Consider the following 22190-nt stretch of genomic DNA (forward strand, 5'->3'; position numbering starts at 1 on the left):
GCTGATGTCAAGTGAGCCGACCAATGGGATAGCTGGATAGCGAAATGGAATTTGGATGAACGAGCTTTGATTTATAAGAAAAAAAAACTGCAAAATAAAATCCACCGATACGGAGGCTCACAGAGATATATTCCGTGTAAGCGGAATATCTATTATGTAAGAGCCATTATTATTTTTTTATATGACACTCTTTTGCTGTCGAGAGTAAAATCAGAGAAAAATAAAAATGTTTGAGAAAGAAAGTTTTTTTTGTCTGCGCTGAGGTCTCAAAAAAAGACCGAAACGTTCGCGACTTTTATTATACATGTTTTTTATTCTTTAATCAAATTAATTGCACCCTACACTGCGCTGGCTCCTAATTGCCTATTCTAATGTGTTCTCAATTGTGAAAAAGAAAGAGTTTAGGTGAGCAATAGAGGATGTAAAACATCCAAAAGATATAAACATGTCAAATAATGTAAATACCCAGAAGATGTAAATATCCAAGAGAATATAAACACCCAGAGGGTGTAAACTACCTGAAGGTGTAAACATCCAGAGGGTGTAAACATCCTGAGTATGTAAACTTCCTGAGTGTGTAAACTTCTTGAGGGTGTACCCATATACAGCACCGCAAGATTGTAACAACATTGCAGCAACATTTTTCTGCAAGATTACAACATTGCAGAAACATTGCAAAATATTGCTGACATCCTGAGAGTGTAAACTTCCTGAGGGTGAAAACATCTAGAGGATGTCCTTAGAATGTCTTCTAGACGTCTTTTGGACATGTATTGTTGGATAGGGTATCGATCTTTATATGTAAAACAGATAACTTGCCAATCTTTTTTATATACCCAGTGAGCATTATTGAGAGAATGAGCTCTTTAAGAGGACTTTTTAAAGACTTAATTAAATTTTCTTAGAAATGATATCAGTAAGTTATCTTTTTGTCTTGGACTTTGCTGTACTTGCGCATCATATGCGATTGATCAATCGATGAATTAAAAAGCTCGCCCAAAAATATAATACTACAAATAGAACGGTTCTTAACGGTGACATTTTTTTAATCATGAATATAAATAATCGCAATTGCGCTAAAAGATAAATAAACGAATAAAAATGTCGATAATTTAAAAACGATATCTTAAATCGCACAAGATGCGAGATATCGAACATTGTTGAATACAGTGCTATTTAATGGCCGCGTTCAGCAGAGAAAACCGCTTAGTAGCAATCGAATGTGATTGGTTCTTACTTTTAGAACCAACGAACCAACGTCGAGTGTTGACAAGACGATAACTAAGCGCTTTCTCTGCCGAACGCGGCCATTGTAATTGGTGCTAAGTTGGTACTGTGCGCAATGTGCACACGTTACACTTTTCCTTCTTGTATCAGCCACACGGCTGTAATGTGCGAGGCTTATAAATCCATATAAATCGATGATCGCCGATCGAATCATTCCAGTCGACGTTGTTCAACGAAACCAACATCGAGATCAAATCTTGCCGGTGAAGTTTCCTGAAGATATTTTTCCAGTTAATTCATTATCAGGTAAAACTTTTATCTCATTGCATCATTCAAATGTGCGATTGGAACCAAGAGAATAGCTCTATTCTTACGCAACTCTAAGCTGCCATTTCTCAGGGTTAAAGAACGAAGAAATTTGTATTTCTTTTCGTCCTGATTGGCCAATTGATTTTTACTTCAAGCAGTAAATTTTGGAACAAAACCCTGCGCGGAAAATAAAAATGTATATTCAAAAATGTATTATACTTTTTTAAACCAAAGAGTAGATAACGAATGCAAAAAGTGCAACTGCGTAAAATATAGCGTTTTCAAATGAACGGGTTAACCCAATTCGGTTCAATTAATCACTTTATTTTACTATGAATTCAAGCCTTATTTTATTGGCAGAGACGATGCAATGACGTCATTAATCGCTCTGAGAGCGATTAAACTTGCTACATTCGAAAATGCTAATAAATTGGAACTCGTGTCTATCGCCGAGACTAAAATCTAACACGATACATGTAATATATTGATAAATATCATAATCTCGAAGGAAAATATCAATTTTTATAATTGTGTTGACAATAAAAATCACTAATTTTTTAATTTGGATTTTAATCTTTAAAGGTCATCATATATGAGTCATTTTGATATTTATCGGTATTTTATCGAACAATGGAATATCATCCGGAAGATCTTAATCGATAAAAAAAATATTAAAAAATTTATTTTTTATCTTTTGTTGTACATGATCAGTTTCTACAGATGTCGAGGAATATAGATTTTTTCAAGCATTTTGAGACAGTTAAAACTCAAAATACATTGCGATGACTCATATACGTAGTTAGAAACAAAGCAAAAAAAAATATGTGATTTACAAGGATTAAATATGTATTATGTGTTTATGTGTGTGTAACTTTAAATTTCTGTTCATCAAATATTATCCCTAACAATACACATATGCATAGGACATCTAGAGGACATATGTGTTGTTAGGGATCATGTCTCCTCTTCCTTGTTTACATTGTATCATACAAATATTAATTTTTCGACCCATGTTTATTAGGATCTTTTTCCTTCATTTCATGAGGATTATCTGCCCTTAAAGCCCTGAACCCTTTTTTTTATAATATAAGAAGCAACTTGAAACTGATGAGCTATATCTATTGCAATAAAATTTTCATTAAATAGGCCATGACTTCAAAAACAGGGTTAGAAAATCAAGGTTTTGCTACCAAAGCTATTCATGCAGGACAAGATCCATCGCAATGGAGCCATCGTGCGGTTGTGCCACCTTTGGTAATGTCCACAACATTTCAGCATGAATAATTCATTAAAAGTTATCTCTCACTTTACCAATACATAGCTTTTAATTGACAGCAATTGGTTTTTATTCCACCAATCAATGCCAATCATAGCTAACAAACTGTGTGCATCAGTTCTATATAAACCATGCGCAAGTTCTATATAAGTAATAATAAAAATAAAACTAAAATTACACACACATAAATTGACAAAAAAAAGATTAATCATGTTTTTCTCATAAAATTGTTACTTTTTGTTAAATTAAAAAAGAAGAAACAAGAGAGTGATGATTAAAAAATCTAAATAAGTAACAATTTAATAGATGAATAATGAGTTATTAGAGCAAATATATATTTTCAAAACACAGATACTTTAATACAGTTTAGGAATATTTCAATCATTGTTAAGATCTTTATCAAGATTAATGAACACAGTAGTAATTTATTCCTATACTTTACTAACTATACTAATCAAATGACAATTCTCTTTCAATTGTATTTGTGTGCTTATGAAATCTTCAATTCAAATTTCTTTGTTAAGAAACATTTAAAAGTTTTGTATTTGTAGAATGTTAGACAGAGAATTTTTAATTTAAAAACATTCAAGTTTAAATATTATGAAAGAAATACATATATGTATAACAGCATTTTATTTTTAATTTATTTAGGGCTATGATTATGGTAGAAGCGGCAATCCAATACGCAATGTGCTAGAGACATGTCTGGCTGCTCTAGATGATGGCAAACATGGTTTTGCCTTTTCATCTGGTTTAGGTACAACAACTGCAATTACTGCTTTATTGCAAGCAGGAGATCATCTTGTTGCTGGAGATGATCTTTATGGTGGTACCAATCGGTATATCCAAAAATGTTTAAAAAATCATGGCGTCACATACTCCTTCATAGATATAACTAAAGTAGAGAATGTTATAAATGCCATACAACCAAATACAAAGGTTAGATTAAAAATATTGTTTTTTCTCTCTCTCTTTTTCAGATTTACTTTATTTTTGAATTTAATGATATTTTACTTTAAATGTGTATTAGAGAGTTTTTAACATATGATTTCATTTTCTGCATTTTATAATTTACAGATGGTATGGCTAGAGTCACCAACAAATCCTTTATTGAAAATTACAGATATTAAAGCCGTCGCTGATAGCTTAAAGTCTCATCGTCAAGACATTATTCTAGTCGTCGATAATACATTCTTGACATGCTATTTCCAGGTAAATTCAACTCACAATTCCATGAGAAAAATATTTAGATGTATATCTAAATACAAACTACAACACAAACATATTTTACTTTCAACAGAAGCCACTTGAACTCGGTGCCGATATAGTGATGTATTCGCTAACGAAATATATGAACGGTCATTCAGACGTCATTATGGGAGCTGCGATCACGCGCCGAGATGATCTCGCGGAAAAATTGCGATTCTTACAAAATGGTAAGCCGATAAAAAATTTTTCAAGTTGTATATTCAAAAGTTTTGTATAATATCTTTTTGGAATTCAGCCATGGGTATTATTCCATCGCCCTTTGACTGCTCTATGGTCAATCGAAGCTTGAAGACGCTCGAACTCAGGATGCAACAGCACATGAAAAACTGCCTGGCTGTAGCAAAGTTTCTGGAATCTCACCCTTGCGTTGAACGAGTGTTTCATCCATGTACATATGCGTTATTTTTCTCCTTATTTTTGTTGCGTACATAATTAATGCTTCAATGTTTAACAACGTCTGATAAAATATCCACGAGATAAAGCATGCACGTGTCGTTGCAGACCTACCGTCCCATCCGCAACATGAACTGGCTCTCAAGCAAACAACAGGTCACAGCGGTATGGTTTCCTTCTATCTGAAAGGTGATGCGCGAAAATTTCTAAAAGCTTTAAAGGTCTTCATTTTAGCTGAATCCTTGGGAGGTTACGAGTCGCTAGCCGAATTACCGTAAGTATACAAAATTAATTGGCATTAAGTATTTATAAACGTATTAATATATTTTTCTCACATAGATCCGTTATGACGCACGCATCTATACCCGAAGATATGCGAATTGCATTAGGTATAACAGATAAATTGATTCGTTTATCTGTCGGTATCGAAACAGAGCAGGATCTCATAGCTGATATCAAACAAGCATTAATTGCTTGTCAATAAACTAACAAATGTAATTAGATAACCACAAAAATAATATATATTCTGATCTGTATACTAACTCTGTTAATGTATAGCTGATATCATAAACCTCTACAAATTTGTCAAAGATTTTCATAAACATGCAAATACTTTCTATCGATATCAATAGGTATATAAAGAGATTTTATTTTTATAAACATTTTTACATTCCAGTTCTCTCAGATTTACATTAGGAACATTAGTACAACATAATAATCAAATATTTTTTGACACATGTACATCACACTCATTCCGATTTTTTTTGGTTGCCTGTGTACTTGCATCAGACATGTGTATGAATATGTGCAAATATCTTCTAAAGTCCAGAGACAATAATTGTATTTTAGAATGACATTTTTAGTAGATCACAGAAATTACAATACAACTGGCAAAAATTGCTAGATTTGACAAACATAATTTTCGATTGAGCATTTTGTCTTAACATATTTCTGATATTAGTGATATATGTTATCCCATATTCTCCACTGAATGAAATACTGCTGTATATAAAAATTCGGGATATTTGTACTACCAATATGCAATAAGTTTGGTGCAGTAACACACATTTCTCTTTTCACAGTATAGACATTTGTTTTGTTTTTGAAAAATTGTTTCACTGTAAATTGATCTTCGATGAGTGTCGTAACTTTGTTCTATTCATCTTGTCGTATTCTTGCGCCCGATTGTATAGCAACACTCCCGCTATCACCGAGGAGGTGCCGAGCGCTGATAATCCCGTTACCGGATTATTAAATAATAAGACGGAGAGCCATATTAGAAAAGCTCTCTTTGCAGTATTAGCAACACTGCAATATCACTTTGTGCTTTAAAATCATATACAAGAAAAATATATTCTATTATATAGATAAAAGATATTATTACATACCTGTGTGTTACAGGACTGATGTAGTCCATAAGTACATAAGCAGTGATACTTTGAAAATGGAAGAACACTCCATTGAGAAGGAATGCTGCGAATAATTTAAAGCTCAGGGAATGTTCAAGTGTAGGTAGATCGACCAGCAATATTGATACTGGTATTTGTACGACGATTGACGCTAAACTGGTATAAAATTGTAATTCCGCCGGTCTACAAATAATGAGATTTCTTTTTTTTTTCTTCCTCCTTTACAGTTTACAACATTTTCACACACTTAAGGTGATGCCGGAGTCCTGTTTTACCGGCCATAATAATTAAACTTTGCAGACCGAAATTTTTTTATTGGTTACATGAAATAAGAAATTCTTTTCTACGATTAAAGTATATAATATAATTGATATCACTTACGTATATTTGAAATTATCACCACTGATCAACATTTTCGAGTATACATTCTGCAAGCATTCAGTTACATTTGTTGCCATAGCAGCGATGAATCCTCTAAGATCAAAACTAATTTCATTGATGGAACATAACGCTAGTCCACCCATTACAGGTATTAAAGATAAATTCACATACAATCCCGTATATTCCCCTAAAAAAATGTTATATTGAATATAATCGATTAATTATGAAAGATTAAGATTAAATTTTTATCGTATTATATATAACAATATATACATAAGAGAGGAAAAATATGTAAATTTTTATAATTCTTACCTAATAAATATCTGCTGATGAGGACGGTGAAAAGTGGTGCGCTACTCTTTATAGTTTCTGTGAAACTTACAGCTACATAATTTAACGATACTAGACCTAGAACTACTGTTGCAAACCTTGTGCATCCTACCAGTGTCATGTGTTTGTAAAACCCAGGGGGCCTCATCAATCTTGGACTCGCTTTGTACATACCACAGGGAAAGTACATTTGTATCAGTCCGCAAATTGCAGTCATCAACATCTGGCAAGCACCTACATTATAGGACAGTGAAAAGATTAAAGCTATTTGCAATAATTATGTAACAATTGTGGAAATTTAGACACTTGACATCAACATCTCAATTATTACCAGAGTTGGGTAGTAACTAGTTAAACAGTTAAAAAGTTGAAAAGTTAATAACTGTTAACTTAATTTAGTTAATTTTTAAACTAGTTATTTTTTAATGCATTAATATTAACTTATCAATTATTTTAATACAAGTTAAGATAATTTTTCAATATTAAAGTCGTGTGAAAATAGTTGATCGAAATGTGAATATTTCATCTGTTGCACAAGTTTGTCAGATGTGTCGATCTGCTGTTAGATAAAAAATTAACTTTTAATTTTAATGAATTAATAATTTTTTAACTTAACTTTAACTGAGTTAATTTTTGGACCATTAACTTTAAACTTAACTTAATTTTAAAAAAATTATCTTACCCAATCCTGATCATTACAAATTTTTTGCATTTGCAAAAAAAAATTTACAGATACAACTATATTCAATATCGACTTCTCCAGGAATAATCGCTCACCTAGAATAGTAGGATCGCCCTCCATGTAAGACAGTATGTATTTGTTTAAAAACAGGGTGCATCCGCTGAAGACGTACCACAGAGTGAGAAAGAGGAGGGCTCTAGGATTAAACAGACCGCCCTTGGTGTCGTTCGTCAAAACGATCACGTCCTCCCGCTTTCTCGCATGATCCGCGTATTGCTTCGGCTGACAGGTGGTGTCATGCGACGAAGATGAGTCTTCGAGGATGGGGTCTCCGCTACGAGTGGTCTGCGGATAACTGATACGCACGGAATAATTTTCCATCGCGCTCTTCCTTCCCTCTTCTCTTCCTCACGAAAGCGCGAAGCTCGCGAGAGGTTCCCGCGTGCGGGAAATCACATTTTTACGTTATCTCGTGACGTTAATAATGCGGAAACCTTTTTTTCTATCCCTCGGCGGCTTTCGCGCGTTTCGTAGGTTAGGTTAGGTTAAGTTATTGAACCGCGTCGCGGTTCCTGAACATATGGCAATCAACCGGATCGGATTATCCGACTGAATGCTTATTCCTGTTTATAGACAATAGCAAACACATTCTCTTCTCTTTGTTGTTTTTTTTTTTTCTTTTGAGGCATATGGGAGGATGGAACCCAAGCGGAATCGAACCTGGAATCTCTTCGATTACCAGCTCGCGACTCTACCCACGGCCCCACGCATCGCCCCTACATACATACATACCCAGTCAGCCACGTCTGTTCTAACAGATATTGCCAAGTGCTTGCTACAAATTATTGTCAGCAAAAAGGCTACAAATTTGGTGCAAGAGTTGTTATTACCGATTAAGCTGGCAGATTGCCGGCAAAAACCAAACAAAGCTTGCTAACATAACTAGACAACAAATTGGCGGCAGAAACCGAGCAAAGCTTGCTGACATGACTGACATCAGATTGTCAGCAAAAACTGAACAAGGTCTGAAGTGCGCAATCTGATGGCAAATTGGCAGCAAAAACCGAACAGAATCTGCAGCTTATTAAAAAGTATTATAAAATAGTTCAGTCGCTTATCGCTATGCGGCGCGTTATTCATTATCTATACCCGTATTCAAATTCTTATCATGAGTGTATATAAAGCCTGCAAAACGCTAATAATATTATAATATATATATTTCTATCAGTTCAATTTTTGACACAATTCTTATACAAGAAATTCAGATATTGAACTGATTTTTGGCAAATCGGACAGATAATTGTTCGATTTCCACTCATTCGAACAATTTCTGTTAAAAAAGATCTTTAATTTTGTAAATTAAATTATTTAAATTTACTTATACGTTTTAAAACATTAATATATGATTTTATATAACAATACTGTAATTTGTCTTATTTTTGCCATCAAAAGAACGTCAAAAAATGGTCTCCCGTAGATGTGATTTTTTTCTTCTCTTTTTACGGTTATCCGTCTCTAAAAGTGGGACCCCTTTTCCTCGTTTCCACTCCGTCTTTTTACAGATCTTCAATTTTGTTTGTATACTTGTTTACAGCTTTTTTACTATTTGTAATGGAAATGTAGAGTTGGTCTGTCATCGCGTGACAAGTGACAACTCGCGTACACTGACACCTTGCTTGCAAGGTCGCGACGTATTTACCGGCGAAACCATCTGTCACATTCTTCTGTCAGTTTGCGAGCTTGCGATTGGTCAACTGGAAAGCAATGTCATCATTGTGATATAACGTGATTGTGTTCAAAAAATAATGTATGATTTTCAGTACATTTATATATATATTTACAATATAATTTAAAATTTAAATTATATTATAAGATGCCAATTTGGCAACAATTTGTTATCAAATTGCTTACTGGGTAATTGTACGATTCTGTAACAAATCGCCACGATACACTAGGTGCACGATACATTAAGTGTGCTATATTCATTTTAATAATAATATGTACAGTTTCTCATTGTATAAAAAACTATAGTTTTGATTATGTAAATAAAATAACAATAAACTCATTAGTGATGTATGATATATCATAAGTCATCTTAAAAAAATCTTACTTTTTTTATATGTATTCTGCGCGAATCTGTGATAAATATATATAGGATATATGTAAAATATATGTATAGTTCAATAATTAAGGATATATTTCATATTGAAAAAAAAACGCGATTTTTGATAAATTAAATTAATTACAAAATTAGAGGTACGCAGTATGGAACAATTATGTTTCTTACAATGACATAGGAAAATTTATACAATTTATATTAAGTGACTTAGAAGTATCCCTGGAAAAAACTAATATTTAAAATATGATCAGTGCTTCTTCGTGTTCTTCAACAATTTCTATTATTTACATTTACTTGAATACCATAAGACAAATGGAATAAGTAGAGAAGGTAGAGTCATTACAGCGAATGCAGCCCAATTAACCCGTGAGACACAACAGAATATGATTACATTGAGACAATGACATTTTAATTGTAGAATACATGAATGGGTGGATGAATCTATTTACTTTAGATTACATAAAACTCTTACATATGCAGTATAATTATTGCAAGTTTGTTACAAAGAAAACAATACAATTGTGTATGTATGTTGTGACGGGCGTTCTATTAATGTGGAAATAATTTATAATAATTTTACGTAGAATTAAACATCAAATTAAACATCGTACAATTAAAAATCAAAGTTCACAAAATGATGAAAAATTAAGTATAAAAATATACACAAGAGCCATAGGATATATAATTTGTATCTATATATAAGTATATATATTGCACTATATAAATTGTTTGCTTTCTTACTTCCTACTAAATTTTCAAAATAACTGCGAGGCTATTCCTCCACAGGATTCTATAATCCTTCATTATGAATAGTATCTGTAGAATAGTTGCAATTGTACTTATATGAGATGAAAACTGTTTGCCATAGTTTCTGTATACCACAATGAGTCCTTTACCAGATTTGTTGCTTACAGCCACTTTTGTAATCTAGGAGCCTCTTGAAAGCGATGGTACAAAACTTCAGCGAAGGTAAAGTTGAAATATCCAAACTTGCGTGTGTCACACCACAGTGTGGCTCACATTCGTGTAAGAAGGCACATTATTGATTCTAGCGTTTAATTCGTCTCTCACATGAGTAAAATGGTCTGCAATGGAATGAATTGTCTGTGATCTTAACTTCAAATGCAGCCACATTGCCAGTATTACAAATAGTATATTGTAAACTTCATTTTTTTTAATAAAAAGATATGTTTGTGTGATATTTTATTAAAGATGTATAGAATATCCATTGAGTATATATATAAAACATTTTAATGATACAAAAAATATCTCTATCATGAGAAATTGTCATTAAAAGCATATTTTTTTAATAAGATATTCTATGGATATTTGAAATGTTGTGAATATAGAAAATATTTTTCTCTCAATACCTTAATAACTATATCCATATTTTCTACTAAATATTTGTTAAGTATCTGTTTAGAAATTAATAATCTAGCAACCTTTTCCTCCTCTTCTGCATATGTGCCTATGTATAACATAGCGAATGCTGAAGCCAAAATTGAAAAACCCGTTTGCTCTGAGGAGGAGCTTTCTGTGAGTGAAATAAAATGATAAGGAAGCAATATGCAAGTTTCTAATTTGCACAATTTTCATCTTTTTTATTTTAGTTTTGTGACTACATCAGTATTATATAAAAATAATCTCATTAAAAATATTTTTAATGTAATAATAATTAGAGAATATAGTAGCTGTTAAAAGTAATATAAAATGAATATAATAGATATAATATTATTGATGATAATAATATTGCACATTATACTATGTACAATAATACATCTAATATTATAATTCTATAGATCTTTTTTTAGTTGAATCTTTATAGACTTCTTTATTTGACATAAAGTCGTATTTTTGGACAAAATCATCGTGTGCCAAGATAGCGACGTTTCTTCCAGCTATTGCACTTATTTCCATCGCGCTAGCAGCCCACTCAAATGCATTGACATGATATAGCGCATCGTGTAGCTTGAATTTATCGAAATGTACATTTGTAGTATTTGAGTAGTGGGGATATGCTTTCCAAACAATCTCCTTCTTTTCAGTGACCTAATACAAGGAAGAAAAATTATCAATTATGTTAAAATACATCTTCTAACATTTCATAAAACAATTATTTCGTACATGAGAAAATATATTGTTTATAAGATTTGTTTCCACAGATTCTCTGCTAAAAATTTTCCAAATTTGCGAACTTATTTCATTTGGCCCATCCACATGATTCACTTCTCCAATTGAGCTGATTTTTGTTTTTTTGGGATTACAAGATAGTATAGCATCCAGAGCCTCTTGCAAGCCAAAATACTTTGGATTAAGATCCCCGTTAATAAATGTCGCATATGTCGTTTGATAGTCTCCTGGAAACACTAAGTTATCTGGAAAATCGACGAATTCTATCGGAAATTCTTGATCGTGTGTAAGTGGTGCAGCAATAATTACAATATCGTAAGTACATGTTATTGAATCTTTACTATCTGAAATGTAATATATGCATAATTATTAAATTTTAGCATTTGTCAATATGATTTTACACTCGTCCATTGTATACCTTTATTCATGTAGATCACTTCGTATTGACTCGAATCGCTATCTGGTATATTACGAATTTTTGTAACACGGCTTGGTATTACATTTACATATTTATTTCTATAAATGAGATGTTCCGGTACCTAAAATTTTTAAACTAATGCACATTTTACAAGTATAATTGAGATGTGTATAATGTAACAATAATAGTTCAATAATACATTACTCCTTTATTTCCGCCTTTAACAGACCATAGATCAACACCTGCTCCAGCTATGGATATTAAACCAACAAAACTCTGAATATTGACATCCTGGCCATAATTTGTTACAATAGTTGCTTGCACTATTTCATTGATCAGTCTTTCTGTGAAACCCATATGTGAAAGATAATCCTTTATAGATAATTGCAATGACTTTGGGAAATCCTTATTCATAGCTGATAGCAATGCAGTGACATTGACAAAAGACTTTCCATCATCCTGCAGATTATATATCTTTCCGAAATCTTCTAGTATGTCATCTATATGTCTGTCCAAAGTAATATAATCTTACTCTTTCTTAATCTGTTACAGTGCACGATATCAAAGTACCTTTTAAGTCTATACAGTTGAAAACCATATCTGTAAAATAACTTCGCCATTGATGCAATGTACCACGAGCTTTCCTTATATACAAATTCATCTCCATTCCATATACCATATTTTTGTTCACTGGGAAAATTATGCTCTAAACCTGAAATACACACGTGAAAGCTCATTAATAGCATTCTTGGTGTATTTAATAATCAAATTGTGTCTGAATAAAAAAGATTCTGCCTTTACCCAAGAGTTTGACAAACTTCTGCATATACATGTTCTTAGGGTGTATAATTGAACCACCGGCTTCTACTTCAATGTTGTCAATTTTTACTGTCGCCAATCGTCCGCCAATGGTTTTTGCTTCGTACAAGTCAATCTCCAAACTTCCATTGAACAACTCTGTGAGAAAATGTGAGGTGGAAGCACCGCCGATGCCACCTCCTATGATGGCTAACAATAAGAGAAGAAATTAAATTCGAAACAGGTATATTAAACTTATATGTATCTGTTATAAAATATGAAATGAGCTCTTACCAATACGTGGAACACGTATTTCAAGACAAGTCCCATGTTTGAGTACCAGTACTCCAAGTATTAACAATGTTATATACTGCATCACCATGCTTCTAAAGAATAATAATACAGCTATTTTGAGCACTAAAGATTTTGCGAAGTATATTTATACCTTCCTATGAATTATATAATCATTCGCGAGATAATGTTTATGTCGATAATTCATACATGTATGTGTGAATTATGTAAAATGTGAATATATGTAAATAAATACATAAATGTCTATACAATTTTTGAGAAGGTCACGTTTCTCATGTATATACATATATATATGCGACACGTGATAATGGAAATTTAAATATCTATAAACGTGCAAGTACAATTCATATATAGATATAACATTAGCGATCACGTGACTTAGGCTAACACTAGCGATTGAGGCAGTGCAGAATTCAGTATGGCTGAGTATGGCCTAGATAAACAGCTGGGAGTAGTCCCAGAGGGTGTCTTCCAAGACGTTAGCTTTACAACCGCGAATTCGCAACGCGATTCTTTTTTTCACGATGATCATTCAATTGGCGAGATAAATCTGACAAGGATATTCCATACTGATCAAAGTTCCTAACGCTCAGAGATGTCGTCTAAAATTTTTCCTTCTCGCGAGACGTCACGATAACAGCCAGCGTAGAAAGATGTGTCGCGACTGCACGACGTAGCATTGTAACGTCGAGAGGCTAGGAAGATTCGATTTGTAAAGCTAATCGCATACTTAAGTGACGGGATAAATGCTCAGAGAGAGAGTAGAGATCGTGAGCCTTACGGTAATTTATTGTACTCTTGCACGAACGTTAATCTCATCTTTTTTTACAATTTTATTATATACACTGTTACAATGCATTTTATCGTTTTTACATACAACTTTTTATGCGATTTATAGATTTAATATAATTAAGTTATATTTATATAAATAGGGGAGATGTACAGCGGATGGTTGAATATATGTATATATTATTTATTCTGTCCATCTGTGGGAGCAATGTTGATTCGTACACACATAATACAATCTCATTTCCTCTTCAGCTCGTCTAGTTTGTGCCTGGAAAAATACAGCTTCTCTGTGATTGCACTTTGGGCATGGATGTTCTTCGGTTCTTGGCAATGTAGGATCTGATATTACATCAGCAACAATGTGTGTCAATTCACTAAAAAAAAAAAAAAGCGATTAAATAAATTAATAATGACTTTTAAGTGCGATTATCGCATACATCTTTGCAAGTCTATGAATTAATCTTGAGCTTAGGACTCGTCATATTGGAAGGATATCATTTTGTATGACAAGCATATTTGTGCACAAAATGATATACTATTCTTCCTTGCACGTGTTATAGATTTTAATAAGAATTGTTTAATAATATATTATATAGATATTAATCAACTTTTTTTTAATCCACTTATTTAATCAACTTACTCTATTTCGTGCATGATCTTGTTCACATAGATACAATTGCTGTCCGCCAGCTGCTTAAAATCACAATTTCTGCACTGAAATAAAAACAATAAATCTTTGTGTATAATACAATCTTTTTGTGATATAATCTGGATGATATAATTCAAAGTTGTTTCTTTTTTCCTCTTTTTCTTTTTAAGAGAAACAATTACAACTAACAAACAGAATTTGTTGCAAACATCGTTTATTGGAAACAGTCGCAATACACACTTGTACTTACTGCATACATGAGCACTTTGTTTTCTTTGTCCTCTTTAGGATACAACATATTGTTACACTCCTGGCAAAATCTAATACCCACGAATCCTGGTCCATCATCGTGCGTGTCATAGCCCGTTATCTTCGACATGATATCGGTCAATGATTACAATAATAATTGAAGAATCGTAGCGCGTGGTAAAATTGTCGATGCGTTATATCTCTGCAGGTTAAAAAAAAATAGGATTATTTCACGCAATATACAAAAATTTATTTTACTCATACTGTAAAGTAGAAAATCTTCAAAAAATCGAAATTATGATTTAAAATTAAAATCTATCTATTATATTATAATATAATAAAATCTTATATTATATTATAATAATTTTATTATTTCTTTTTAAAGAAATATGCACACAGAGAACTCACAGAATTAACCTATAATTTCTACATTCAGTTATATGTTATATCTATGATATTATATTCCTGTAATTATTATTATCTTGTGTTTATTCCGTTGCAAATCGCAAGATAATACAAAATAAACTTTAATTGTTGAATAAGTACAAAATCCATTGAATATTTAGACTTGACAAAACTCAAATGCTACGAGCAATTCAACTGTTGTATTGTATTCTTGAAAGCAACCGAAAGGATAATGATGGCGACCGGACAAAAATTGCAAACAACAGCCAATCAGAAGAATTGATTCTGATATAAAACGTCCATTTTGCATTTGTCAAAATTTGACATTTCTCTTCGTGATATGAAAGAAACTTTTGTTATACAGTCTGGTTCATTTGATTTAACAAATCTATTGTTTTTAAAATTTTTCTTAGACTTTATACAAGATTTTCTCTTATTTCTTATAAATATTTTTCTCTTCTCTCATAATTTGATTATATTTAGAATTAAGGATATTCTGACTGTACAATAGTAGCAAAAAACTGTCAAAATTAAAAAAAGAAAAAAGATTTCTTACGTTTATACCGTTTGAAAAATCAAATAAATAAATCCGGATTATAAGAAGAATTGAAGTATCACAAAATAATATAATTTTTAACGTTTTTATAAAAGGAAATAGTTGTAATTAATATTTTTCTTAATTTATGACAAAAACTTTTGATCGCGAATATCCCCTGAAAACAACTGCAAGAAACAAAAAAAAAACCGAGTAATTTGCAGAAAGAGAGAGAGAGAGAGAGAAAGAGAGATATTTTTCTACAATTTTTAGTAAATAACTTTTAAATGAGTAAGTGGATCTAAATCAAGTTTTGCACAAATATTTGTTTTCTTAATATATGTGAAAATTTTTATTTCATTGGCAATGTTTTCTCTTTGTCAAATTTGTTAATAAGTGCTACAATACGCGATTTTCCATAAGAATCAATACTAACTTTAAACTTAAATAATTTCCAAACCGTTAAAAGAATTGTGCTCAGGTTTTGCAGATACTCAGAAGAAATAGTAGAATAGTCTATGAAATTTTCATGCTTTTGTCAATATTTTAACATATGACACAACATCCTTAATATCTTCCCGGGTCTTGTGTGTTCCCTCTTGCTTTCCGTTAACGTGAAACGAGACGAGAGACCGGGAGTGGAAAATTCATGTAAAGACAAGCAACCTCTACCGCATGAACGCGAACCCTTCGGGCGGTTTCCATGAGATCGCTATAATTTTATTCGCGTCGACGAACCTGGGGTAAAATCGAGAACCGCGTGTGTGACCGCGCGTGATAAAAAGCCACGCCGTGATTATTCGTCGCGATCGATCGATCGGAAAAAAAAAAAATAAATAAAATAAAATAAAATAACCGAGTCCATCGCCGCTTAAGGAAACTCATCTAAAGAGAATCGTCTCTCTCTCTCTCTGTCGGAGGCTCGAAGGCAGAGAGAAGATCGGCGCAAGTTTGCTGCGCAGTGACGTATGCGCGCTAGAGGCAGTCCTGACGCTAGCTTAGTTCTAGCGATAGTTTACGATAGAGTGTGCGTACCGTGCGGTAGACCTCGTCGACATCGGTAACGCGGTTGTTGCGCCGCTAGTCGAGTAAGTATCGATCAACGTCGAGGACAAGAACGAGAACGACGACGAGGACGGTGACGAGGACGACGACGACGACGTCGATGGTGCCGGTTGATCCTCGCCGCTCTATTCATCTACCTCGCGGCGGCTTACCTTCCCGGGTTCCCTCTCTCTCTCTCTCTCTCTCTCTCTCTCTCTCTTTCTCTCTCACATAGACGGTAGAGAGAAAGAGAACCGACCAACGCGGACGTACCCCCCGGCTCCCCTACCACACGCTTTCTCACCCCGTCGTCCGTCTCTCTGTCTACCCCCACCCCTTCCGGCCACGGCTCTCTCTCCCCCATCTATATAGTGCAAATCTCGCGGCGGCCGAATGTTTTCTTAAGGGATTCTTCCCACGACGCGATTATTCCGGAAAGCGGACTTGTCGACCGACCCGGAGGAGATCCATTCTCGCGCGAGTGCAATTAATAAAACTCAGTAGCCGTCTCTCTCGTCGGCGCGGGCGAATGTGAGGAGCGTGTGATTCGTCTGTGCATCGTTTCTCCAGGAGGTCGAGACGCGACCGAGAGGAGGAAGAAGAAGGATAAAAAAAGAACAGAGACGCGAGCGAACGTGCGAAACACGTACGATATACATAGTGTATGTATATGAACGAGTAGTGAAATTTCCGAGAGCCCGGAGGCGGCGTTCTTGTGGGGGGTGACGTCGCGTCGTCTCTCCCGCAGAGAAAGAAAGAGAGAGAGAGAGAGATAGAGATATCCCGTTTTCGTTCTTGTCGTAGAGGGAAAAGACAGTTCGGCACATTCGACGCCGACATGTAATGTAACTCGTCGTCCCCTCGTCTCTGTCCGTCGTCGACCGACAATTCGTGGCCGCGGCTCCGACACGTGATTACGGCGGAACGGCATCGTCGTTTGTTTGCGGCGAGGAGGCGGCCGCCCGGTGGCGGCGGCGGCCTGCGATAATAGGTTGCGAAGGCGCGTTGTTCCTCCTACTCTCCGCCGAATGCGTGCGTGCGTGCGTGCTGTCTCTACAAACGCGCTAGTGTGAATGCGCGCGCGCGTGCCCACTCATTTGTCCGCCCGAATGTGCGTGCGTGCGTGCGTGCGTGCGTGCGTGCATCCGGCGGCCGTACGTGAATTTTTGTCGGCCGAAAAATCTGATATAATAAAATATATAATATATAAAATCGAAATATATATAACGTTTGCGGTGTTCTATGCATGTACGTCTGTATGTGTAGGGAGGAGTGTGCGTGCGTGCGTGTGTGTGTGTGTGTGCGCGATATTGTTGTTACTAGACTTATACCGGACAGCCATATTGTTTAACCTAGCCCTAATCCCGCGATAATTTCTCTCGTTTGTCGATATATGTAAGAACGAGTATTTTGGGATTTTAGACGAAATATTTTACCCTCGGTTTGATCTTTTTTTCTCGAGTCGATCGGGGTATCGGTAACCGCGAGACCCCCCCTTTGTCTTTGTTCCGATGACGTACCCCGTTCCGCGCACGCAGGTGATGTATACCGCCTTAAAAAATATAATATGTTATTTTTTCCCCCCTTTTTTCTTCAGCCGAAAGAGATCGTTGGTCTCCGCGTGTCGCGTCTTTTTTTCCGTTGTCCTGAAAAAGTTGGATCCGGTAAATCGGACATTGAAATGTTAAATTCGTTATTTGTTTCATTAATTATATGTCCAAAAATAGCTCTCGAGAAAAAGGTCCTTCTTGCTGCAGCAACGAATGCCGTTTCTTCTCCCATTCTGTTCAGAGTTAGCAGTGGCGTCTTTGTTATATAAACATTTTGCACTTTTATTTTCGATTTTTCACTACCACTGGCTTTACAGATGTATCGCTTTTTGTTCAATTATTATTATTCAGATGATACGAATGGATATTTAAAGGATATCTAGATGTTATTTTAAGAATTTTTACATTTTTTTATATAATTGTTTGCTCGATTTTATTTATAAAGTATGCGCATAATTAATGTGATAGCCTAGATTTCAATGAAATATCTTGTTTTTGACAGGCGATTTGTCTATCATTGAACGGAAATCATGGAATCTGGGAGTAACTTGCCCAATGCGGGCAATTATCCTGGAGGCGATCGTCAGCAGTTCTGCGTCTCATGGAATTCCCACCAATCCAACATGCACAGTGCGTTTCCAAAGTTGCTGAGCTCAGAGCAGTTTGTGGATGTGACTTTGGCTTGCGACGGAGGCTCGATAAAATGTCACAAAGTCGTGTTGTCCGCCTGTAGCGACTATTTGGAGCGCCTACTGTTAGAGATACCGTGTACTCATCCTGTTATCTTTTTGAGGGACATGAAGATGTGGGAACTTCAAGCTCTGGTCGAATTTATGTATCGTGGGGAGGTGTACGTCGAGCAACAACAACTCGCTACATTGATGCAAGCAGCAGAAGTTTTACAGGTTCATGGCTTGATTCATTTACATGCATTTATATAACAATGTCTGTAGTACATGAATCATTTTTTTTTTAAATTCTTTATATATTTTACTCCTTTTAACTTTAGTAGAAGAAAGCAGAAATCATGGAATTATATGTGCTTTTATACTTTTACACAAAGGGAAGTCATTCTTACACGTATATTTTTTTGATAGGTTCGTGGCTTATCTACTCAGGGATGCGATAACTCGTCGAATGAGAGCAATACACAATCGTGTGATTCTAACGCACCTGTCACTCCGTCGACGCCTACTCACGGTGACAGTACTAATTATAAAGCCGATAATACTTCATCCAATGACGGAAGTACCTCCGACTTCCTTTCATGTTCGACAATGCCCGCAACTAGCACAGGGAACAATTCGTCCACCATCACCCCTGTCTCACACAATCCCAATACAACTAACTTTGTAAACATGGAACATAGCGAAGCGTTACAACATCTAGAGAAGGCTTTAAGTGCTTGTGAGGCGACTCTCACTGAAACTCAGGGTATGGTGAAGATGGAGCCGGACGAGCAGTTCACTCAGCAGCAAGATGTCAAACCATATTCCATTAGTATGGTACCCAGTAGTAATTGTAATCCTAGCAGTCCATTTCCTCCAATCGAAGGTGAGCAATGTTATCTCTCTCGTTTATTCAGGCGTCGATATCTAACACATTTGTGCAAGCTAGATGTATTGACACCTTTTGTGCATATCATTAAAAGGTTATCAAAGACGACAAAGGCGTTCAGAAGAAGAACTCAAACTAGCTTCGGATATGGTGTCACGTGGCATGACATTTCAAGTAGCCTCGGAAAAGTACAAGATACCGATCAGCACAATTCGATTCTACATGGTCAGAAAGGGCATCCTGCAGAGGCGAAAACGCGGTCGTGGCTCCAGCAACCTCGGCATGAACAGTCAACCGGGTAGTCCGGCCAGTCCACCGTATCATATGATGAGTTACCGTTTGCCGGAGAGCCTAAATTCCAGCCTACCGTAGTGCTGTATAAAGAAGTAGTGAGTTTTTAGACTTCAGTTTTGAATCGAACAAATTTTTTATCGCCGCATCCATAGAGCTGTTCCAGACCGCGTCTTATCGATATACTTTTAACTCCCTTGCACTGAGAGTTTATTTATATTTTATATTACTATTATTTTTTTTTTCTCCTTTTAATTTGCACTTCATTATTCATTCGCAGCGCAGCGATACGTTTGCGTTGTTTGATTTACAAGACTTTTATATTTATGGCATATAAATGTTTTTCCGCATTTTTATGCTATCGTCGACCGCGTGCGTATGATAGAGATATAATTTGTGTCTCGAACAGCTCCGCTCCATGTATATAAAAAAAATACCATATGTAAAAGTTCGGACACAGCATTAAGTTAAATATCTCGCACGCCTTATATCACGTTTATGTTGAATTCAGTGTCCTTAGGAAGACTGCCTAAAATCTAAATTTTTTCTTTTTTTCTTTTTTTTTGTGGGTATAAAGATACGTGTTATTATATTGTGGAATATGCTATATTCCATTTATTGACGCATATAACGGTCACATCAAGGGGGGGGCACATTACAGAATAAAATATAGCACATTGCGGGAGAACTTTGGCAAAATATTATGAATTAATACTGATAAATAATAATAATAATGTGATTCCATACTTATAAGTATTTGCGTTTTAGGCAAATGACAGTAAAAATCAAAAGATATTAGATTGTTGCATTTAACTAATTACGTTTTCAGATCTTATTATTTCGAAACTTTTTTTATACGCAGGATTCGTATACATAAGCGCCCTTAATATATAATGATAAGACAGGGAAATGTTCTATGGAATATAGATATACTGATACAAATGACAATTTCTTTATGCTGTGGACGAACGTTGCGCGTATGGTTGATTCTCAGCCGTGTTCCGTTCTTCTACTTAGTGACCGTATGTAGCTAGCCTGCATATGTGGATAGTGTGAGATATGTTTTTGGATCTTACATCAATGTCGCTCATAGCGAGAAACAGATTTACAAAGTACAGTTCGGAAAAGAAAAGAAAAGAAAAGATAAAAAAAAAAATAGAGGAAAAGAAGAAAATTGACTATGTCATATAATGGATATTTTTTTAATGACCTTGAAATATTTTGACAAGAAGACATTTTGTAGCATATAAGTTATTTTTTATTATATCATATTTATATGATTCACAGTGTGAAGCTCATCTCGTTAAGTTACTGTGGCATTTGTACGGCACACATAATATGTATGTATTTACCAAGTATTTATCTTTCTATATTTTAAATGTACCCTCCATGGGAGGTAAAGCATTTCGATTACTGCACACTGTATATCCTGCGCCAGAGTGACGCTTAAAGATCAAAAAATGTATACATTTGTAGAAAGTCAGGACTTGTCCACAAACGTCGATTAGTAGTCACTATGTTTAAGACTGGTAACACGTGGCTAACATAACCAGATTTTTAAAGTCTTAGACACAGCAATCCTCAATCTATTATACAGATATTTTTGTAGGCACTTTGTCGAGAAAGGTTTCTTCTTTCTGCCTCTTTATTCTATATATATCTTGATGATAACTTATGCAGTAAGAGAAACCTGGTATTTATTCAAAGTTTACCATTTAGCTTTGTTAAACATCACAAGAGAGATGAACGATCATGACGTAGTGTAATGCTTTTTACATGCTAGTGTACAAATAACAGCATTTGTAATTGACGATAAGAATCATACCCTGGTGTCTGTAAAAATCGGTGAAACGTCGAGTTCTCCGTTATTTTTACAAACATCAGTTTTGCCTTTTCAAAGATGTTTAATTGTATGACAACAACTGTGGCGCGCATACAATTGTAATTGTACGGTGTATTGCCTTTGTTACATAGCATTTGGATAAAGCCATATTTTTCCATGCAACGCAATAATCCAGCAAAATAAATGACAGTTAAAACTGAGAAGCAGCCTAAAATAGGAAAGAGT

At 34.7% G+C, this 22190-nt stretch overlaps 5 protein-coding genes and 1 long non-coding RNA gene across 15 annotated transcripts; 3 read left to right on the plus strand and 3 right to left on the minus strand.

The window, feature by feature from the left end:
• The first annotated feature begins 1866 nt into the window (after positions 1–1866).
• On the plus strand, positions 1867–5838 carry LOC115244337 (putative cystathionine gamma-lyase 2). Its single transcript, XM_029821901.1, is given in 9 exon segments — positions 1867–2012; positions 2683–2830; positions 3231–3232; positions 3464–3751; positions 3890–4024; positions 4113–4248; positions 4317–4469; positions 4583–4748; positions 4814–5838. Coding segments are annotated over 9 exon segments (1230 nt in total). The 5' UTR covers positions 1867–1955; the 3' UTR covers positions 4959–5838.
• LOC115244336 (solute carrier family 35 member E2A-like) lies at positions 5103–9007 on the minus strand. The gene is made up of 6 exons (XM_029821900.1): positions 8761–9007; positions 7372–7946; positions 6577–6828; positions 6265–6451; positions 5863–6066; positions 5103–5782 (listed from the first exon to the last, which is right to left on the minus strand). Exons 2-6 carry the CDS (start codon positions 7655–7657, stop codon positions 5590–5592), a joined length of 1122 nt encoding a protein of 373 aa, XP_029677760.1. The 5' UTR covers positions 7658–7946; positions 8761–9007; the 3' UTR covers positions 5103–5589.
• Positions 9008–9154: 147 nt separating this feature from the next.
• LOC115244367 lies at positions 9155–10606 on the plus strand. The gene is made up of 2 exons (XR_003885364.1): positions 9155–10364; positions 10448–10606. It is a non-coding gene; the product is annotated as an uncharacterized LOC115244367 (long non-coding RNA).
• Positions 10607–10972: 366 nt separating this feature from the next.
• LOC115244363 (prenylcysteine oxidase-like) lies at positions 10973–13756 on the minus strand. 4 transcript variants are annotated; one of them, XM_029821949.1, is made up of 8 exons: positions 13624–13756; positions 13036–13127; positions 12745–12951; positions 12514–12655; positions 12148–12451; positions 11944–12064; positions 11520–11869; positions 10973–11444 (listed from the first exon to the last, which is right to left on the minus strand). In XM_029821949.1, the coding sequence occupies exons 2-8, from the start codon at positions 13121–13123 to the stop codon at positions 11181–11183; spliced, it is 1476 nt and encodes a 491-aa protein (XP_029677809.1). In that variant the 5' UTR covers positions 13124–13127; positions 13624–13756; the 3' UTR covers positions 10973–11180. The 4 variants fall into 4 exon arrangements, with proteins under 4 accessions (XP_029677809.1, XP_029677808.1, XP_029677811.1 ...); XM_029821948.1 differs by lacking the exon at positions 13624–13756 and adding an exon at positions 13442–13584; XM_029821951.1 differs by lacking the exon at positions 13624–13756 and adding an exon at positions 13395–13416.
• On the plus strand, positions 13697–22184 carry LOC115244364 (broad-complex core protein isoforms 1/2/3/4/5-like). 6 transcript variants are annotated; one of them, XM_029821957.1, is made up of 5 exons: positions 16620–16768; positions 18777–19179; positions 19372–19828; positions 19926–20220; positions 21410–22184. In XM_029821957.1, exons 2-4 carry the CDS (start codon positions 18805–18807, stop codon positions 20201–20203), a joined length of 1110 nt encoding a protein of 369 aa, XP_029677817.1. In that variant the 5' UTR covers positions 16620–16768; positions 18777–18804; the 3' UTR covers positions 20204–20220; positions 21410–22184. The 6 variants fall into 6 exon arrangements, with proteins under 6 accessions (XP_029677814.1, XP_029677817.1, XP_029677818.1 ...); XM_029821958.1 differs by having other exon boundaries at positions 22097–22184; XM_029821954.1 differs by lacking the exons at positions 16620–16768; positions 21410–22184 and adding an exon at positions 13697–13835 and having other exon boundaries at positions 19926–21280.
• LOC115244366 (DNA-directed RNA polymerase II subunit RPB9) lies at positions 13883–16864 on the minus strand. 2 transcript variants are annotated; one of them, XM_029821960.1, is made up of 4 exons: positions 16716–16864; positions 14742–14942; positions 14483–14556; positions 13883–14216 (listed from the first exon to the last, which is right to left on the minus strand). In XM_029821960.1, the coding sequence occupies exons 2-4, from the start codon at positions 14868–14870 to the stop codon at positions 14027–14029; spliced, it is 393 nt and encodes a 130-aa protein (XP_029677820.1). In that variant the 5' UTR covers positions 14871–14942; positions 16716–16864; the 3' UTR covers positions 13883–14026. The 2 variants fall into 2 exon arrangements, with proteins under 2 accessions (XP_029677820.1, XP_029677819.1); XM_029821959.1 differs by lacking the exon at positions 16716–16864 and adding an exon at positions 15149–15574.
• Positions 22185–22190: the final 6 nt, after the last annotated feature.

The sequence above is a fragment of the Formica exsecta genome, unplaced genomic scaffold, assembly GCF_003651465.1.
Source record: "Formica exsecta isolate Colony F162 unplaced genomic scaffold, ASM365146v1 scaffold81, whole genome shotgun sequence".
Lineage (NCBI taxonomy): Eukaryota > Metazoa > Arthropoda > Insecta > Hymenoptera > Formicidae > Formica > Formica exsecta.